General features: G+C 45.0%; 1 protein-coding gene across 4 annotated transcripts in view; it reads left to right on the top strand.

Annotated features, from left to right (window-relative positions):
- The first annotated feature begins 5585 nt into the window (after positions 1-5585).
- The window catches only part of SS18 (SS18 subunit of BAF chromatin remodeling complex), a 68368-nt gene continuing 55489 nt past the window's right edge, over positions 5586-18464 (top strand). For 2 of the 4 annotated variants that reach the window (XM_055127996.1, XM_055127995.1), the window contains exons 1-2: positions 5586-5738; positions 8758-8834. In XM_055127996.1, the coding sequence (XP_054983971.1) occupies positions 5670-5738; positions 8758-8834 (146 nt within the window). In that variant the 5' untranslated portion in view covers positions 5586-5669. The remainder of the gene's footprint in view (positions 5739-8757; positions 8835-18464) is intronic. The other 2 variants (XM_055127994.1, XM_055127993.1) reach the window with 1 other exon arrangement.

Genomic DNA, 18464 nt, shown 5'->3' with positions numbered 1-18464 from the left:
TTTACTTATTCTGAGTCATTGTGTAACTCACCACACACCCCCAACCCTCCCTAATTATTTCATGGCCTTTAGTTTTTGGTTTTTGGGTCACACCGGTGATGGTTAGGGATTACTCCTGGTTCTGAACTCAGGATTTACTTCAGTGGTGCTGGGGAGGTCACATTGGATGCCAGGGATTGAACTCAGGTTGGCCTGTAGAAGGCAAGTGCCTTACCCACTGTACTATCTCTCTAACTCCTTTCATCTTCTTTTCATTTGTTTGTTTGTTGTTGCTGTTGTTGTTGGACCACACCTGGGGATTATCAGGGGTAATCATCAGGAATACCTACAGCTGCAGTCAGGAATCACTCCTGGCGGTGCTTGAGGGAACCATATGTGACTCTGGGGATGGAATCTGGTTGTAAGGCAAGAACCTTACCTCTCCAGCCTTCTCATCTCCTTTTTAATGACCTCAATTCCTTTTTCAAATCTCAATACCAGAGCTAAGAGATGAGAGTGAATTTTCTGCTCTGTAGCTTATTTTTAAGTTCCCAGAATATTTTCTCAGACTTGAGCAAACTTCCCGTATTCATTCTCCATATCTTCCATAGTCAATGCTGGGGAGTGCCTAACTCTGCTACCATTCAGTGTGTATATTGTGATTCTTATGAAAAGCTTATGGGAAAGTGAGGCAGAATTACATTTTTGTGTCACACCCAGTGGTGCTCAGGGGTCACTCCTAGTGGTACTGGGGGACCCTATGTAGTACTAGGTCAGCTGCATACTAGGCTCACACCCTCCCATTGTACTAACTCTCCAGGCAGAATTTACTTCTCCCTAACTTCCCCAGCCCCCTGCACCCCTGACCCCCAACTCATGGTACATAAAATTACAAAGCTCCCATATTCTCAGAATTTCCTTTCGATGACACCTTTCTCTCTGCATTTTCTACTTCTCCAGGTCAATGTCTGTCTGAATTTACCAAGGAAGTTTGAGAGTAAGGAATGTCTTCTTTCAGAGAATTCTCTGTATTTCTTTTTCTTATTTTTGAACCATAGTTGGTAGTGCTTAGGAGCCCTAGAATAGCTCCTGGCAGAATCAGGGGGCCGTATGGGATGCAGGGGTTCGAACCCAGGTCAGCTACATGCAATGCAAACACCCTACCTGCTGATACTATTGCTCCCGCCCTCCCCTGTATTTCTTTTTTTTTTATTTTTTTTTTAAATTTTTTATTGAGTCACCATGTGGAAAGTTACAAAGTTTTCAGGTTTAAATCTCAGTTATACAATGCTCGAATACCCATCCCTTCACCAGTGCTCATATTCCACCACCAAGAATCCCAGTATAGCTCCACCCCGCCCCCTCACACCCCAAACCCCCCCACGCCCCTAGCCCCCCCACCCTAAGCCCCCCCCGCCTGTGTAACTAATAAATTTCACTTTACTTTCACTTTGATTGCATACAATATTTCAACAAAACTCACTATTATTGTTTGGAGAGTCTCTCCCCTAAAGTCAGACCTGCTGAAAAGGAAGCATTAGGTAATTTGTTTTCCATTGCTGAGGATGAAGAAGTGTGAGGTCGAGTGACCACACTTAGCGGCCTCTCAGTTTTGGGTTTCTGTAATTTAGTATTTTAGTAACTAAGTCCAGAGAGATATCTGCCAGAAGTTGCATCGTTGCCAACTTGTACTTCTCAGTTACATTATATTCCACATATGAGTGCAATCTTTCTATGTCTGTCTCTTTCTTTCTGACTCATTTCACTCAACATGATACTTTCCATGTTGATCCACTTGTATGCAAATTTCATGACTTCATGTTTCCTGACAGCTACATAGTATTCCATTGTGTAAATATACCAGAGTTTCTTTAGCCAATCATCTGTTTTCGGGCACTCTGGTTTTTTCCATATTGTGGCTATTGTGAACAGAGCGGCAATGAACATGGAAATGCAGATGTCATCTCTACCATACCTTTTTGCCTCTCCGGGATATATTCCCAGGAGTGGTATTGCTGGGTCAAATGGGAGCTCAATTTCTAACTTTTTGAGAATCGTCATATTGTTTTCCAAAAGGGCTGAACCAGTCGGCATTCCCACCAGCAGTGAAGGAGAGTCCCTTTCTCCCCACATCCACGCCAACACTGGTTGCTTTTGTTTTTGGGGATGTGGGCCAGTCTCTGTGGTGTGAGATGATATCTCATTGTTGTTTTGATCTGCATTTCCCTGATGATTAGTGATGTTGAACATTTTCTCATGTGCCTCTTAGCCATTCGGATTTCTTCTTTGGAAAAGTTTCATCAGCCCATTTTTTGATCGGGTTGGCAGTTTTCTTCTTGTGGAGTTCAACCAGTGCATTGTATATCCTTGTTATCAACCCTTTGTCGGATGGGTACTGCATAAATATCCTTTCCCATTCTGTAGACTGTCTTTGTATTTTGGTCACTGTTTCTTTTGAGTTGCAGAAGCTTCTTAGTTTGAGATAGTCCCATTTATTTATCTTTGTTTTCACTAGCTTAGCCAGTGGCGTGTCAGCTTTGAAGATACCTTTGGCTTCAATGTCGTGGAGGGTTTTGCCGACCTTATCTTCAATGTACCTTAGGGATTCTGGTCTGATGTTGAGGTCTTTAATCCAGTTTGATCTGATTTTTGTACATGGTGATAGATGGAGGTCTAAGCCCATTTTTTTGCATGTAGCCGTCCAGTTTTGCCAGCACAATTTGTTAAACATGCTTTCCTTGCTCCACTTCACATTTCTTGCTCCCTTATCAAAGATTAGATGATCATATATTTGGGGGTGTATGTCAGAGTATTCAACCCTGTTCCATTGGTCTGCCGCTCTGCCTTTGTTCCAGTACCATGCTGTTTTAATGACTACCGCTTTGTAGTAGAGTTGGAAGTTGGGGAGGTTGATTCCTCCCATTTTCTTTTTCCCAAGGATTGCTTTAGCTATTCGTGGGGGCTTATTGTTCCATATGAATTTCAGGAGCGCTTGCTCCATTTCTTTGAAGAATGTCAAGGGTATCCCTATAGGGATCGCATTGAATTTGTACAATGCTTTGCCTCCCCTGTATTTCTGATGGAGCTTTTATCCTAATATTTCCTAACTGATTATATTTGGGAAGATAATGCACAGAAATAATGACACTTTTATATACATGGATGTGTGGGGGTGTCCCAGACCAGTGTTTCTCAACTCTTTCCCTAAGATGGCCTCAATTCCAACATGTTTGTTTCTTGTGGTCCCCTGTTCTACCAGTTTGTCCTCTGGTCTCCAGCCTTGGTTTCTCATTTACTTACTTTTCATTTTTGGCCTTCTTTAAGTATTCCTGGGGCATATGGCCCCAGATGGAAATATTGCCCTAGACCCTCTCTTCCCCATCACTTTACTCTGAAAAAGTCCCATAGGCAGAACAGGCCCCAGGCTGCCTGTTTTCAGTTGATTCCTCTATGGGTTGGAGCAATAGCACAGTGGGTAGGGCGTTTGCCTTGCACGAGGACGACCCGGGTTTGATTCCTCTGCCCCTCTCGGCAAGAGCCCGGCAAGCTACCGAGAGTATCTTGCCCGCACAGCAGAGCCTGGCAAGCTACCAGTGGCGTATTTGATATGCCAAAAACAGTGACAACAAGTCTCGCAATGGAGGCGTTACTGGTGCCCGCTTGAGCAAAGGGATGACAATGACAGTGATACAGTTCCTCCTTCTATCCCCCATCTGATATCTCTTGAAAAGCTATAGTTTAAACAAAACAAAACAAAAAAACCCACACCATTTTAACAAAGAGATCTTTGGCTATCTCCTTGAGACAGATTGATGCTTGGTTATTAGAAAAAAAAAGTTTCTTGTTATCTTTTTCTCCCTTGAACAGGTATACAGAGATTCAGGCAACTGAATCTTAGGAGATTTTGTTCTTCAAGATTTCAATAGCTATCTGCCAAGTTGTGGAATTTTCACTTTTTCCAAATGAAATATTCACAACTACTAATGTGTAATCAAGACATGATGATGAAAGCCAGGTGTTCTGTTATGAGTTCAGTAGAACTTTCCTTCTAATCGCAATGTTTCAAGGCTTAGGACAGTGAACAACATTCACAAAAATAACTAGCATTAGGGTTATAAAATCTTATTTTTACTATGGTTGGAGTCTTTTAGTCTGTATAGGTCTCAGACTAAACATAAGTGGGAGTGCACCTTTCTAAGTCTCTTGTTTGGTAATCTTCCTTAACAACTTCATCCATATCATGTATTTACTCGTTTCCAGTCAGCCAGCCCATGAGAATAGAAAATCCTGTTTGTTTACACATGTATCCTAGGTGTCCAGCATGAAGTTGAGCCCATAGAATGTTTGTCAAATGAACCAAAATCATGACCCTTTTTAGTGGCTTTTATTTTAGAAACCTACACTTTATAAAAAGTATGCATTTTGATACTTAATTAAATCGAGGTGTTGCTTTTGAGCCTCCATAAATGCTAAGCGATACTGTAGATAAACTTTGTATTAAAGCAAAGCCTAAACTGATAGAAAGCTACCCACCCACACTGGACCGGTATTTACATTTGCCTATGCTCCTTTCAGAATCAGAAAGTTTATTCCCTCGAATCGGAAGTTTGGTAGCTTGGGGTCTAGACACGCTATTATATAGAGTTGGGGAAGAAAGGGAGCGTTACCACACATACACACACAGTTATACAGAGTTGGAGAAGAAAGGGAGCGTTGACACAGTTATAGTTGGATAAGGGAGTTGGATGAGGGAGCGCGCGCGCACACACACGCGCACACACACACGCGCGCGCGCGCGCACACACACACACACACACACACACACACAATTATATAGAGTTGGAGAAGAAAGAGAGCGTTGATTGCCAGGGGCGCACAGTGCTGCTGGGGTTTTGTTGCCGGTGCTGCACGCCTTTTCCGGGTGCAATAGGCAAGTTGGCCAACTAGCCCCGCACACCGGACACAGCCTAGGTGTGCGGACTCGGGGGTCACGCTCACTGGCCAAGCGCTCCGCATCCCTCGGGGGGCGCGCGCGCGAGGTGCGCTTTCGGGGCGTCGCCGAGCCGTTCAAACCAGCGAATGGGCGCTCAGCGAGCGCGGGCTCCTCTGGCCGAAGCTCCCCGGTGCCCCCCGGTGCCCCCGGGAGGGCCGAGGCTGACGCTGGAGCGGCTGAAGGCGCGGGCGGGCGAGCGCGGCGGGCGGCGGGGCGGCGGGAGCCACTTTGCCGCGGCGCCGAGGGGGCGGGCCGGCGCGCTGCTCGCATTTCCTGTGACTGGGGCCGTCCCAGCCTCTCCGTCTCCCGCGGCGGCGGGACCATTTCCTGAATCGCGGCAGCGGAGGGAGGACTGGGGCGCGGCGCTACCAAGAGCGCGGAGGGCCGGGGGGGGGAGCGGGCACGGGGAGGTGGGTGTGCGGCCGGTGGCCGGAGAGTCGGGGCGGCCCCCGGGCCCGCGGGTGCGACTGACACGTCGGAAGAGGCCTTTCGAGGGCGCGCGTTGTGCTCTCCGGCCGGCCCGGCGGGCGGCGCGGGCGGCCCTGGAGCATCCCCCCCGCCCGCTTCCCCCGGTGGTTCGGCCCGAGCGGCCGGCGTCTCTCCCCGCCCCCCTCAGCCCGCCCCCCCGCCCCCCCACCCCCACTTTGCCGTTCTCGGGGAGCGCCCGGGACTTGCCCAGAGTGGTGACGGCGGCAACATGTCGGTGGCGTTCGCGGCCCCGAGGCAGCGCGGCAAAGGGGAAATCACCCCCGCTGCGATCCAGAAGGTGAAAGGCCGCGCGGCCGGGGATGCCCGAGCCCCTCCCGCCCCGGGGAGCGAGCGCCGGGCGGCGGCCGGGCCGGGGGCGGCGGCGGCGGGCCTGCGGGTGGGAACGCGAGCCCCGGGCTGCCGTCGGCGCGGCGGGCGCGAGAGGGCGAACCGGTTCTCCCGCGGCGCCCTTCGCGCGTCGGGGCGCCGCGCTCCCCGGCACAAAAGCCCCCCGGGAGCGCCGGCCGGTTTCTCCAGGGATGGGGCGCGTCCGGGCGGCGGGGCGCGCGCGGCGAGTCGGGCCCGGCGCCCCCCGCCGCCGCGTCCCGGGCTTGCTGGGGGGCCGCCCCGCCGCGCCCCGCCCCGCCGCCTCCCCGCGGCCCCCAGCCCGGCCGAGCGGGGCGGCCCGAGTTCTCGTCGCCGCCCTCCGCCGCGCGGCAAACTCCCAGCCGAGTTGTGGAGGCGTCCTCCGGAGAACTTGGGGGTCGGGGGGCGGGGAGTGGGGGGCGTCCCTCCGAGGGCGGAAGAGGGAGGAGGTCCCCGAGGGTCCGGGCTTGCCCCGGGAGCCCCAGAGCCGGTCCGGGAGTCCCTCCTGCCCGGTCTCCTGCTGTACAGTGGCCGGTGGGCGCGGGCGCGCGGCGCGGGCCGTCGGCGGGCGGGAGACGCGGCGAGCGTGGCCGCCGGTGACCGGAGTGGTGCAATCGACGCGGGGGCAGTGCGGGCGCCGTCGGGGCCGGGTTCCTGCCAGTCGGGCACACACACAAAGGTTCTTCATTGTTCTCGGCCCCGGCTTGCCGACGGGCGAGGGGGGCCGTCTGCACGCGAGCCCCCTGGACTGGGACAAGTTGCTAGCTGTGAACTTAGCGGTTTACCTTCAGTGTTTCCGTTTTGTTTTTGTGCTCGGGAGCAGGGATGAAACTGGAAGAGAGAGAGGGAGTCAACTTTTACCACCCTTCCCCGGCACCGTCGCCTGCCCTTTTGATTTAGGTTTACGCGGTTTCTGTTTAACTGTCAGGCGCTCCGGTGTGTGGCATTTGACATTTGCCCAACTGTTGCTTTAATCTTTTTTGAATGAATCGGATTGGCAGCGCCTGGAACTGCACCGCTTTCCTGCGGCGCACCCGGCGAAGTCTCCTGCCTGGGAAGCGACTCCTAAGCCCACAGATGCAGAGCATGTTTCCAGAGCGGCTCACGCCTTGGCGTTGTCTTTTTATGTTTGAACGTGGAGAAGTTCTGAGTTTTTCTTTTTCTCTTCAGTTTTTCTTTCATGCTCAAGTCAGTTCATCTATTAGGGGGATGCTGACTGTTTTCCGTTCTAACCAGTCAATTTAAGTGTCTCATTTTACAGTGTGAGGGCATGACGTTAGAGATGAGACATAATATAAGGGTGACGTTTGTTAGCGGGATATGCTGAGGAAATATGTTAAATCGTTAGACTGAAGAGAGGACTAACATATTTTTTTGGGAGAGATTGTTTCGGCATCCAGTGATAATGTTTGAGAAGTAACCGCCTTTTTGGAAGAGCGTGTACTTTTCTCCAGCAAGTTAAAAATTCACAGTTACATTAGAAGTTCTGCATTTTAAAATTCATTTATTTTGGGGTTTGTGCGACTTTCTGTGGAACTGGGGTTGCTGCTGGCAGTGCTGTGGTCACTTTCAGCTGTGTTAGGAGACCATGTGGTGCCAGGAATCACACCAAGGTCCTTCATATGCAGGACAAGTGCCTTAACTCCTGTGTTATCTCTCCAGCCCCTTGAAACCCTGAAATTTTTAATGCTTTGTACAGTTTAGCAGAACTAGAAGTAAAGCAAACTGGTCTTTTAAAACTGCTTCATTAGAACTCTGTCCTCAATGACATTTTTGCACAAATGAATTATTAACTCTCAAAGCTAATGTTGCTTTGAATTGTTGTAGGTGATAAATATATCTGCTTTTTGTTTTTAAACTTTTGGGACAGCATAATTAAAGGGTAAGCTCAACGCGTGCAGTAAGTATACCTGCATAGATATTATTGTAGTTGATTTGTTCCACATTTGGAGGATCACAAAACCACACTGTGTAGACCTGTTCCTTTTTTTTTTTTTTCAACATCTGGTAATGCTCAGGGCTTGCTTTTGATTCTGTGCTCCAGGATCACTCCTGGTGGTGCTCAGGGGAGCATTTGTGATGCTGCCATCAAACACTAGTGGATGGCATGCAAGGCAAACACCTTGCCCTCCGAACTATCTTCTGGGCCCCATAAACTTGTAAACTAGCAAAGTATCTCCTCAAGCCTTCTCGGCAGACATTTTCATCTATTCGTTATGGAGGATGGAATTTATTTATTTATTTATTTTTTGCTTTTTGCATCACACCTGGCGATACACAGGGGTTACTCCTGGCTCTGCACTCAGGAATCTCCTGGCGGTGCTCAGGGGACCATATGGAATGCTGGGATTCCAACCCAGGTTGGCCGCATGCAAGGCAAACGCCCTACCCGCTGTGCTATTGCTCCAGCCCTGAGGATGGAATTTTTTTTTACTACTACCAATTCTTATCAAATTTTCCCTTCTGAACTTTAGGTGATAATTTTATAAGGCATATAATAGGAATAGAGGTGTTAAAAACGAAATGATTGGGCCTGGAGACATGGTGTACGGGTTCAAGTGCCTACCTTGGATTCACATAACCTTGGCACACATGGTACCCTGACTGTTGCAGGCTGCAGCTCTGGAGGTCCCCAGCTCTGTCAGTATGTGACGACTCCTTTCTAGCCCCCTCAATCCATCGATTGTAGCACTGAACTGCTATACCATTTGCTGACAACTACTGGGAGGGGCCCAGGGTCTCCTGAATGCCACTGGGAGGCACCCCCTCTTCCTGCAAAAAAACAAAGAAAAAGTTACTGGTTAAATGTGGTATTCCAATGATGGTTTGTGGTATATTAAAAAGACCAGAGTGGATTCAGTTATAAGTATTCCTAGATATCTGAAGAGTCGAAAAAACTTTTATATTAATGCACCTGATTTACAGTGAACTTTTTCTTTATTTCATTTCAGATGTTGGATGAAAATAACCATCTTATTCAATGTATAATGGACTATCAGAACAAAGGAAAGACTTCAGAGTGTTCTCAGTAAGATTGATATGAAAAATATTTTTTGAAGTCATTTTTCTATGCTGCTCAATTTTTTACTTTTCTTTGTAATAACAGTTTTATTGGAGGTGTTTGTTATATATACTGCTTGGTGCTAGAGCACTTGCCTTACATGTCCAAGATCTGGCTTAATTCCTAAAACACACAAACAAACCCCACTCCAGTCTGCCCTGCCACCATGTGAATAACAGTTTTTCATCTTTTTTAAAACAACAATTTTACTGTGTTCTTTGGAGGGGCCACATCCACAAGTGCTCAGGTCTACTTTGGTCTCTGCTCAAAGTTACTTTTGGTGGTGCTGGGGATCCAACTCAGTTCTCCTGGATTGTAAAACTTGTGCCTAGCGCAATGAGCTGTCTCTCTGACCCATAAATAAGAGTTTTAATGAGATATAACTCATACATATTAGGATTCACTTACTCTCAGATGTATGATTGCACAGTTTTTAGATACTCATACATTTGTACTGTCATTACCAGTAAACTTTTGAACCTTCTTTTCCTCCAGAGAAACTCTTATATCATAGGCAGTCATTTTCCATTTTCACCTCTCAATCTCTTATCTGCGTGCAACCACTATTCTGCTTGTTTGGGGTAGGTCTGTCTGTTGTGGACATTTTACTTAAACAGATGCATATACTACTTATACATATAAACTGTCCTTATAGTGCTTTTTATCTGTCAGTAATAGATATTTAGGTTGTGTCTACTTCTTGGTTATTATGAATAATGCTGTTTCAAATATACAAACAGTATAAAATTTTTTTTTTTTGTTTGTTTGTTTTTGGGCCATACTGAGTGGTATTCAGGTATTACTCAGGGTTCTGCACTTAGAAATCACTCCTGGCTGTCTCGGGCCATATGGGATGCTGGGGATCGAACCTAGCTTGGCCATGTGCAAGGCATGTACCCTACCCGCTGTATAATCTCCAGCCCTAATTTTTTTTTTTTTATATATACTTTTCTTTCTTTCTTTTTCTTTTTTTTTTTTTTTTTGGTTTTTGGGTCACACCTGGCGATGCACAGGGGTTACTCCTGGTTCTGCACTCAGGAATTACTCCTGGCAGTGCTCAGGGGACCATATGGGATGCTGGGATTTGAACCCGGGTTGGCCGAGTGCAAGGCAAACGCCCTACCCGCTATGCTATCACTCCAGCCCCTATATATACTTTTCTTCTTTTTTACTCCTGATGTGTGGAATCTTATATAGGGTAGTTACACCCATTTACTGTGGAAAAACTTAGGCCTACTAAAGAGAGATTTGGCTATCCTTTACAAGAACCCAGCTGTTATTTTGAAGTGGTGTATCTGAAGTAATAGAAGCTGATGTAGAACAAATTGACTATCAGACTGCTTTTAAATTTCCAGTAGAAATATCTGAGCCCCTTATGTAATTTTACATATGCTGATAGGCACATTAACTGAAAAGATAAAGGTGAAATTCTCATTTTTATAGCTTGACCCATTATTTTCAAAATAATATTGCAATATGTAATATAAGAATATTAAGATTTTGTGCATTATTTTATTTTTTTTTTTGCTGGGCCATACCCGGCTGTGCTCAGGGTTTACTCCGGCTGCTGTGCTCAGGGTCACTCTCGATAGTGCTTAGCAGGGGACCATATTTAATGTTGGCAGTTGAGTTGGGTTGGCCACATGCAAGGCAAAGTGCTTATTCCTATACTATCTCTCTGGCTCAAAAGGCTTTTTTTTGCTTATTTATTTTGGGGGTAGCTGGGAGTGCTAATGGATCTGTGCTCAGGGATCACTCGTGGTGCTGGTGGGGATTGAATCAGGGTTGGCTGTGTTGTAAGCAAGTGCTTTAACCCCTGTATTATTTTTTCCAACCCTTGTTTGCATTCTTTTTTGTTGTTGAACCAACTGCTGTAGTGCTCAGCGTTTACTCCTGGCTCTGTGCTCAGCATTTATTCTTGGCTGTGCTTAGGCGCCAAAGTTGTGTCTGCTGTATTTGAGGCATGTGACTTGCACTTTATTTTCTGTCCCTGCATTTCATTGTTTTATAATAAGGTCTTTGACATTCTTTGAAAACTAACAATGTTTTGAAAGCGTATTTAGAGATTCAGTAGTAGTGGTTTGGGGGCGGGGGCCAGAAGGTATAGCTGCTCTTATATGTGCATTAGAATTATCTCTATTTGGGGAGCACTGTCTGCACATGGAGAGGTAGGGAAGGAAGGGTTGCTGGGTCAGCTGAAACCTTGTCACTCTGTGTGCTGAAAGATGTTACCGCCAGATTACCTTCATATCTGTAAAACATCATCTTGGACTAGCTATATTTTAGTGTTTGGTGATCTACTGTATTAGACAGTAGATTATTTTGCTGTCAATTTAAAATTTATTTTAATATTTATTTTAGGACATTATCTTCCCAATATGTCTCATATTTTCCTTGCAACTGTAGCTTTTCTCTTCTTAACTTTTTTTTTTTAGGTGGGGAGGCCCACACCTGACTGCACTCAGGGTTTACTCCTGCTCTGTGCTCAGAGATCATTCCTGGTGGGGCTTGGGTACCAGAAGGGATGCCAGGGATTGGACCTGGACGCTGTTCTGTACCTGCTGTACTGTCTCTGACTCCAGCCGTACCTTTTCTTAGACATCATTCTCATGCTTTGCTGTTTGCTTGTTAACCTTTACTCATCCTTTCTCTCTCTTCTGGTTTTTTTTTTTGAGTTTCTATTCTTTTCCCTATTTATTAAAATTATATTTGAATTGAAATATTACATGGTCATGACAAAAAAAAGTCAAAGTATTAAAATTTTAGAGGTTAAAAATGACCTTTTTGGCGCCCAGAGGATTGCTCAGTGCCTTAGAAGTACCTGCCTGAAAATAAACCATGAGCTTATTTCCCAGCCAAGGTGATTCTCACAGCCCTTCTCTTTGAGATCCCTTGATAAGCGAAGAAGGAAACAGTGTTACTCTTTATTTCCCATTCTCAGCTCTTTTCACTGGACAGCTGCTGTCAACAGTCTAGTAACTACTTACCTAACATTTTCCTATGATGAGATTAGATCTGTGTTAACATCTTTAGATAGATGTTTTATTTATAGGTTAGTATTACTAAACTTAATTTGCATTTATTTCTGGTTTTGGGGCCCTGGTGATGCTCAGGGGTAGTTCCTGGCTCTGCACTCAAGAATTATTCTGGTGGTGCTCAGGGGTCCATATGGCATACTTGAGATTGAAACTGGGCCAGCACTAGGCAAGGCAAACACCCTCCCCACTGTACTATTGCTTTGGCCCCTGTTGAAATGTATTTAGAAAGATGTGAGGGGCAAGAGGGAGAAGTACAAATTAAAGAGAGAACAGTGGAAAGAGTCAAGCAAAGAAACAGACAAGCTAGTGTTCAAGGGTTTCATCGGTTTGAGAGCAGGTCATGATTTTTTTTTTGTTAGTTTGCTTTCTGCCTTCCAGATTTCAGAGACGTAATTTTTTTTTGTTTTTATTTTTTGTTTTTGGGCCATACCTGGCAGTGATCAGGGCTTACTCTTAGCTTGGTGCTCAGAGGTCACTCCTGGCAGGCTCAGGGACCATATGGGGTGCCCGGGATCCAACCAGCTTGACTGCATGCAAGGCGAGAGCCCTACGTGCTATGTTCTCCGGCCCTGGAGATTTGATTTTTAATCACCTGTGCCAGCAATTTATATTAATTAAATAACTATATCATCTGGTTAATGAAAAGTGGTTTCATTTATAAAATTTTATTTTATAAAATAATTGAAAGAATTTTTCTTTTTAAAATAAAACTTCAAGATAGTACAAAAAAAAAAAAGAAAAACCCAATGGTACAAAATGGGCTGTAAGATATTTAAGAGGGCTGGAGACAGATCTGGCTGTGCGAATCCCAGACAGTGCCACCAGGTATGGTTGTGGTGGCTCCTTTTCACCACTATGGCTTGGGCATTGCCATGTCAGACTGAGCATTGAACCGCATGGCACTGACAGCCACTGTTGTGGATGGCCCCCCCCCCCAAGCATTTCTTGGGAAGTTCTTCAGAGCCCCCTAAAAAAAGATAGCATAAGGAGAAGTTGCTGTGTGGGCTGACGGTCACTGTCATCCCGTTGCTCATCGATTTGTTCAAGCGGGCACCAGTAACGTCTCTCATTCTGAGACTTATTGTTACTGTTTTTGGCATATCCAAAACACCACGGGTAGCTTGCCAGGCTCTGCCGTGAGGGTGTGATACTCTCGGTAGCTTGCCGGGCTCTCCGAGAGGTGCGGAGGAATCGAACACGGGTCGGCTGGGTGAAAGGCCAACCGCTGTGCTATCGCTTCAGCCCCAGGGCCGACGGTAATTCAGGCATAAAGCCTCTTGCCTTACATGAAGTGGATCCTGGTTTGATCCACAATACTGCATATGGTCACACAAGTGTTGCCAGGAGTGATCCCTGAGCACAGTCAGGAGTAAGCCCTAAGCACCACTGGGTATGCATCAACCACCTCTCCCTCCCAAAATGTTTAAAAAACAAAATATTAAGAATAAAAAATTTTGTTTCTCTGAAAAAATTTAAGGCTCCTTCTCTGAAATCAGTCAAATAGTAACATTAGCCCATTTGCTTTGTCATTGATTTTTTTTTTTTGCTTTTTGGGTCACACCTGGTGATGCACAGGGGTTACTCCTGGTTCTACACTCAGGAATTACTCCTGGCGGTGCTCAGGGGACCATATGGGATGCTGGGATTCGAACCCGGGTCGGCCGCGTGCAAGGCAAGCGCCCTACCCGCTGTGCTATCTCTCCAGCCCCCAGCTTTGTCATTGATTTTGTACCCGTATTCTTTTTCTGAAATATTTTAGAATACACTTATAGCGTGGGGTTGGAGAGATACTACAGGGATGAGGGTCTTGCCTTGCATGAAGTTAACCCCATTTTGGTTCCTGGCACCAAATTTGGTCCTCAATCACTTCCAGGAGTGGTTTGTGAGCACCGAGCCAAGAGTACCCCCTGAGTACTGCTGCATGGGGCTCAAAATACCCCCTTCAGAAAAAGAAAATATGACTTCCTTATCATTAGTAGCATTGATGTGTTTCATGGAAACAAGCACAAATTCTTAAATAGTATAATTCTTAAATTTATTAATGCAAACTATATTATCTAATCTTTAGAGTCTTTGGGAGGCAGGGTCTTGGCCACACCCAGTGCTGCTCAGGTGTTTTTCCTGGCTCTCTGTTCAGGAGTGATTCTTGTTGGTGCTTAGGGAATCATATTTGGTTCTGGGGTTGTATAGGGAAAGGCCTTTACCTCCTGTACTATCTCGCAGTTCTATTCAGACATTTCTTAGAGTTTGTTATTTGTCCCCAAAATATTTTTTTTTTTTTAGTTCTAGGATCCTGTGCAGGTTAAAATGTTGTCATTAGTTGTCTTTTGAATATACATTAGTATGGCACTTTTCTTCTGTCATGATGTTGACATAGTTGAGTAGTAAAGAGCAGTGGTTTTGTAGAGTCCTCCTCAGTTTGGGTCTGATTACTTTTTTTTTTTTTGTGGGGGATTTGTTTGGCCATACCTGGGGATGCTCACTCTAGGTTGTGCTCTTAGGGATCAGTCCCGGCTGGTCTCAGAGGACCATATGGAATGCCTGGGATTGAAACTGGTAAACCTTATGCAAGGCGAAGCACTTCTTTGCTTTACTATCTCACCCACTCCTATTATTCTTTTAAATATATATTAAGTTCTTTGGTGTACCATGCTTAAAGCATTGTATTATCAGTGCTCCATTAATAGTTATGTGGTACTGTGTTCCCATTTAGAATCTGTTTTTCCAGCTTGTATTAGCAGAAGTTTATACTGTTTTGCTCATTATTTATTGCTCCTATTCTTTGAATATTATATTCAGCCTCATTTTCTTAAGTTGGTACAAATAGTGATTAAATTGTTTTAGGTAGAATCTTAAACTCTGTTCTACAGATGAATTTATTTTCATTTATAGAGTTCTTCAGGTATTCCTTGTCAAGTTGCTAGAGTTTGTGAATTCAGATAAAATTTCTTTCAACATTAATAAATGTTCTAGTTTATTAAAGTAGTAGAAGCAAAAAAAAAAAGTAAGGGTTAGAGAAATAGTAGAGCATGTAAGACACCTTGGACATGGCTGACCTGGGTTTGATCCCCCATGTCCCATATAATTCCCCAAGCACTGCCAGGAGTAATTCCTGAGTGCAGGAGTAACCCCTGAGCATCGCCAGATGTGACCCAAACCCAAAAAATAAAGAAAAAGAAAGTAATGAAAAATACCAACAAAAGACAACCTTTGAGAAATTGATGGTTCACTGTTTAAGTTGTTTACACAGTAATAGTTTTAGCTGAAATGGTCTTCTTTTACATTGAAAACTTGGTGTCAATATTTTTGTGAAAGTGGTGTGTTTTAGAAAACTAAAAGTTAGTAAATTGAGAACAATCGCCATAGTAACTAGGCAGTGGGCTTTTCATCACTAATGCCTTTGTATGCATTGCTCTTGTCATGCTCAGCTTTCTTCCCTGTCTCCTGCTTACATCTTGGACTCAGTGAATCACTTGTGGGGATTTTATAAACAGATCCTTTCCCTTTAAGATGTTTTATCACTTATTTTTTTCCCTTTAAGATGTTTGTTTTTTCCTTTAAAATGCTTACCATTTTCTTTTAAATGGTAGTTTTTGGGGCCAGAGAGATATAGTACAGCAGGGAGGGAATTTGCCTTGCACAAGACTGACCCAGGTTTGATCTTTGGCTTCACCTGTGGTTCCCTGAGTACTTCCAGGAGTAATTCCTGAGCCCAGAGCCAGGAGTAACCCCGGATCATAGCTGAATGTGGGCCGAACCCTACCCTCCAAGTAAAATAAAAAGAATCTGATAATGTTAGAATTTTTATTACTCAGGTGGTGCTTGGTTTGAGTGTTTTCTGAATTTATATACTTGCTTACAATAGTTCTTACTTTAGGACAATTATTTTAGAGTACTCTTAGGTTTTTTTTTTGTTTTGTTTTGTTTTCTGCTTTTTGGTTCACACCCAGCGATGCACAGGGGTTACTCCTGGCTCTGCACTCAGGAATTATTCCTGGTGATGCTAGGGGGATCATATGGGATGCTGGGAATCAAACCCGGGTTGACCGTATGCAAGGCAAATCCCCTACCTGCTGTGCTATTGCTCCAGCCCTTCTAGTTTTTAAGGAAAAATGAATCATGTATCATAAAGTAAAGGAATTTGGTAAATTTTAATTTATTTTGGGTCTCATTGGCTGTGCTCAGGGGTTACTCCTGGGTTCTCATTCAGAAATTATTCCTAGTGGTGCTGGGAGTGTAGGGGATATTATATGGGATGCTGGGGATTGAACCTGGGCCAGCCCTGTGCAAGGCAAGTGTCCTACCTGCTATTCTGTACTATCTCTCCTGCCCTAGAAATTTAATTTAAGCCTCTAGTTAGGAAGATGGTTTTTATCTTATAAATTAATTACAATTCTGTTGACTTGAAACACAACTTTCACAGCTTCTAGGTAGTTTCCTTTTAAAAACTGAAGTCTGACTTTCTTGTTTTCATCTTGTAATTACAGTAATAAATACATGTAGGCACTTTTAGTGGAATTTGGGGAAGTTAACTCTTTCTCGGTCAACTGTTTCTCATTTAGTATGTTAGTAATTAGTGGGTTTTTAGTGCAGAAGTGATAGTACAAGGTTGAGATACTTGCATGCAACTGACGAGGTTTGATTTTTTTTTTTCTTTCTCGGTCACACCCAGCGATGCTCAGGGGTTATTCCTGGCTCTGGACTCAGGAATTACTCCTGGTGGTGCTCAGGGACCATATGGGATGCTGGGAATCGAACCCAGGTCGGCTGTATGCAAGGCAAATGCACTACCCTCTGTACTATCTCTCCAGCCACCCATTTGATTTTTTTTTTCTTGCTTTTTGGGTCACACCCGGCGATGCACAGGAGTCATTCCTGGCTCTGCACTCAGGAATTACTCCTGGCGGTGCTTGAGGGACCATATGGGATGCCGGGGATCAAACCCGGGTTGGCCGCGTGCAAGGCAAACACCCTACCCGCTGTGCTATCACTCCAGCCCCAACCACCCGTTTGATTCTTACCACTGCATATGGGCCCCAAGCATTACAAGAAGGGTCCCTGAGTACAGAACCAGGAGTAAGCCCTGAGTACTATCAGATGTGGCCTCCAAAAGAGAAAGAAGGTATTTGGGAATATCTCAGTAGTAGAACATTGCCATCATTAATCATAAAAATGTTGAGTATGTCTTTTATTTGCCTTAGCTCATGTGTTTGGTTTTCTTTCACTAACATATGTATTAATTTAGAAATAATGTCTGTATATCAAAAGAGCACATTGTTTCATTGGTAAGTGTAGGATTGATGGAATAAAAAATACATATATTTTAAGCTTTATTTTTGGTGCCACACCCATCAATACTCAGGGGTTTCTGCTGACTCTGTACTTAGAAATTACTCTTGGTTGTTCTGGGAGGAGACCATGTGGGATTCTGGGGATTGAACCCAGGTTGGCCACGTGCAAGGCAAATACCCTCTCCACCGTACTGTCACTTGGGCACCCCCACTCCCCCACAATATGCTATCCTGCTTTAAAAAGAAAAACGATTTTTTTTCCCTCTTTGGGTCACACCCGGCGATGCACAGGGCTTACTCCTGGCTTTGCACTCAGGAATTACTCCTGGCGGTACTCAGGGAACCATATCGGATGCTGGGAATCGAACCTGGATCAGCTGCGTGCAAGGCAAATGCCCTACCCGCTGTACTATTGCTCCAGCCCAGAAAAACAATTTTTAATATAAAATATATTTTCTTTTTAGGTGACCTATTATAGAAACTTACATAAGAATATGAATATAATGTTTATTTTTTTCATCTTTTAATCTTGAATTATGTTAGAATAAGCTTATTACCATTTGGATCATACCAAAAGGCCCTGCTCCTACTGTGCTCTGAGGACCACAGGCTGGGGAACCTGGGGCTCCCGTATGCAAAATGTGTCCTTTAAGTTACCTCGTGGTCTACTCTTTGGCTTTTAAAACCTAAAAAGTAAATGATGGATAGTACTTCCCAGTGATGGGAGGCTGAGAGCTACACCCTGTGGTTCTCAGCCAACTAAGACAGTAGTTCAGTAGTTCCGAGGAGGGCCCTGTGGTGCCTGGCCTCGCCCAGGCTGTCCTGAGTCCTATGCTCAGCTTATACATTTTTGCGCCTCACCCTGTGGTGCTCAGTAATTCCTCCTGACTCTGCACTTAGGGATTGATCCTGAGGGGCTCAGGGCACTAAATATATGGGGGACTGGGAATTAAACCTGGGTTGGCCTTGTGGAGGCAAATGTCTTACCTACTATGCTATCTCTCTGGCCCCTTGGTGGTGATATTTTTAAGGGGTCATATATAAACTAATACAGGTTTTGTATTTCTTTTTTTATAAAGTGATCAGCACATCTCATTTGAGTATAAATTGAAAAGGGAGTATTCATTGAGACCTTGAGATAGGCTGTATGTTTTAGTGGTGCCTATTTGTGTTCTTTGAAGAATTTCAACATAATTAACCATAGTGAATAATTCAGTACAATACGGGCTGGAATGATAGCACAGCGGGTAGGGCGTTTGCCTTGCACA

The sequence above is a fragment of the Sorex araneus genome, chromosome 2, assembly GCF_027595985.1.
Source record: "Sorex araneus isolate mSorAra2 chromosome 2, mSorAra2.pri, whole genome shotgun sequence".
Classification (NCBI taxonomy): domain Eukaryota; kingdom Metazoa; phylum Chordata; class Mammalia; order Eulipotyphla; family Soricidae; genus Sorex; species Sorex araneus.
This window is presented reverse-complemented; position numbering and strand designations above follow the sequence as displayed.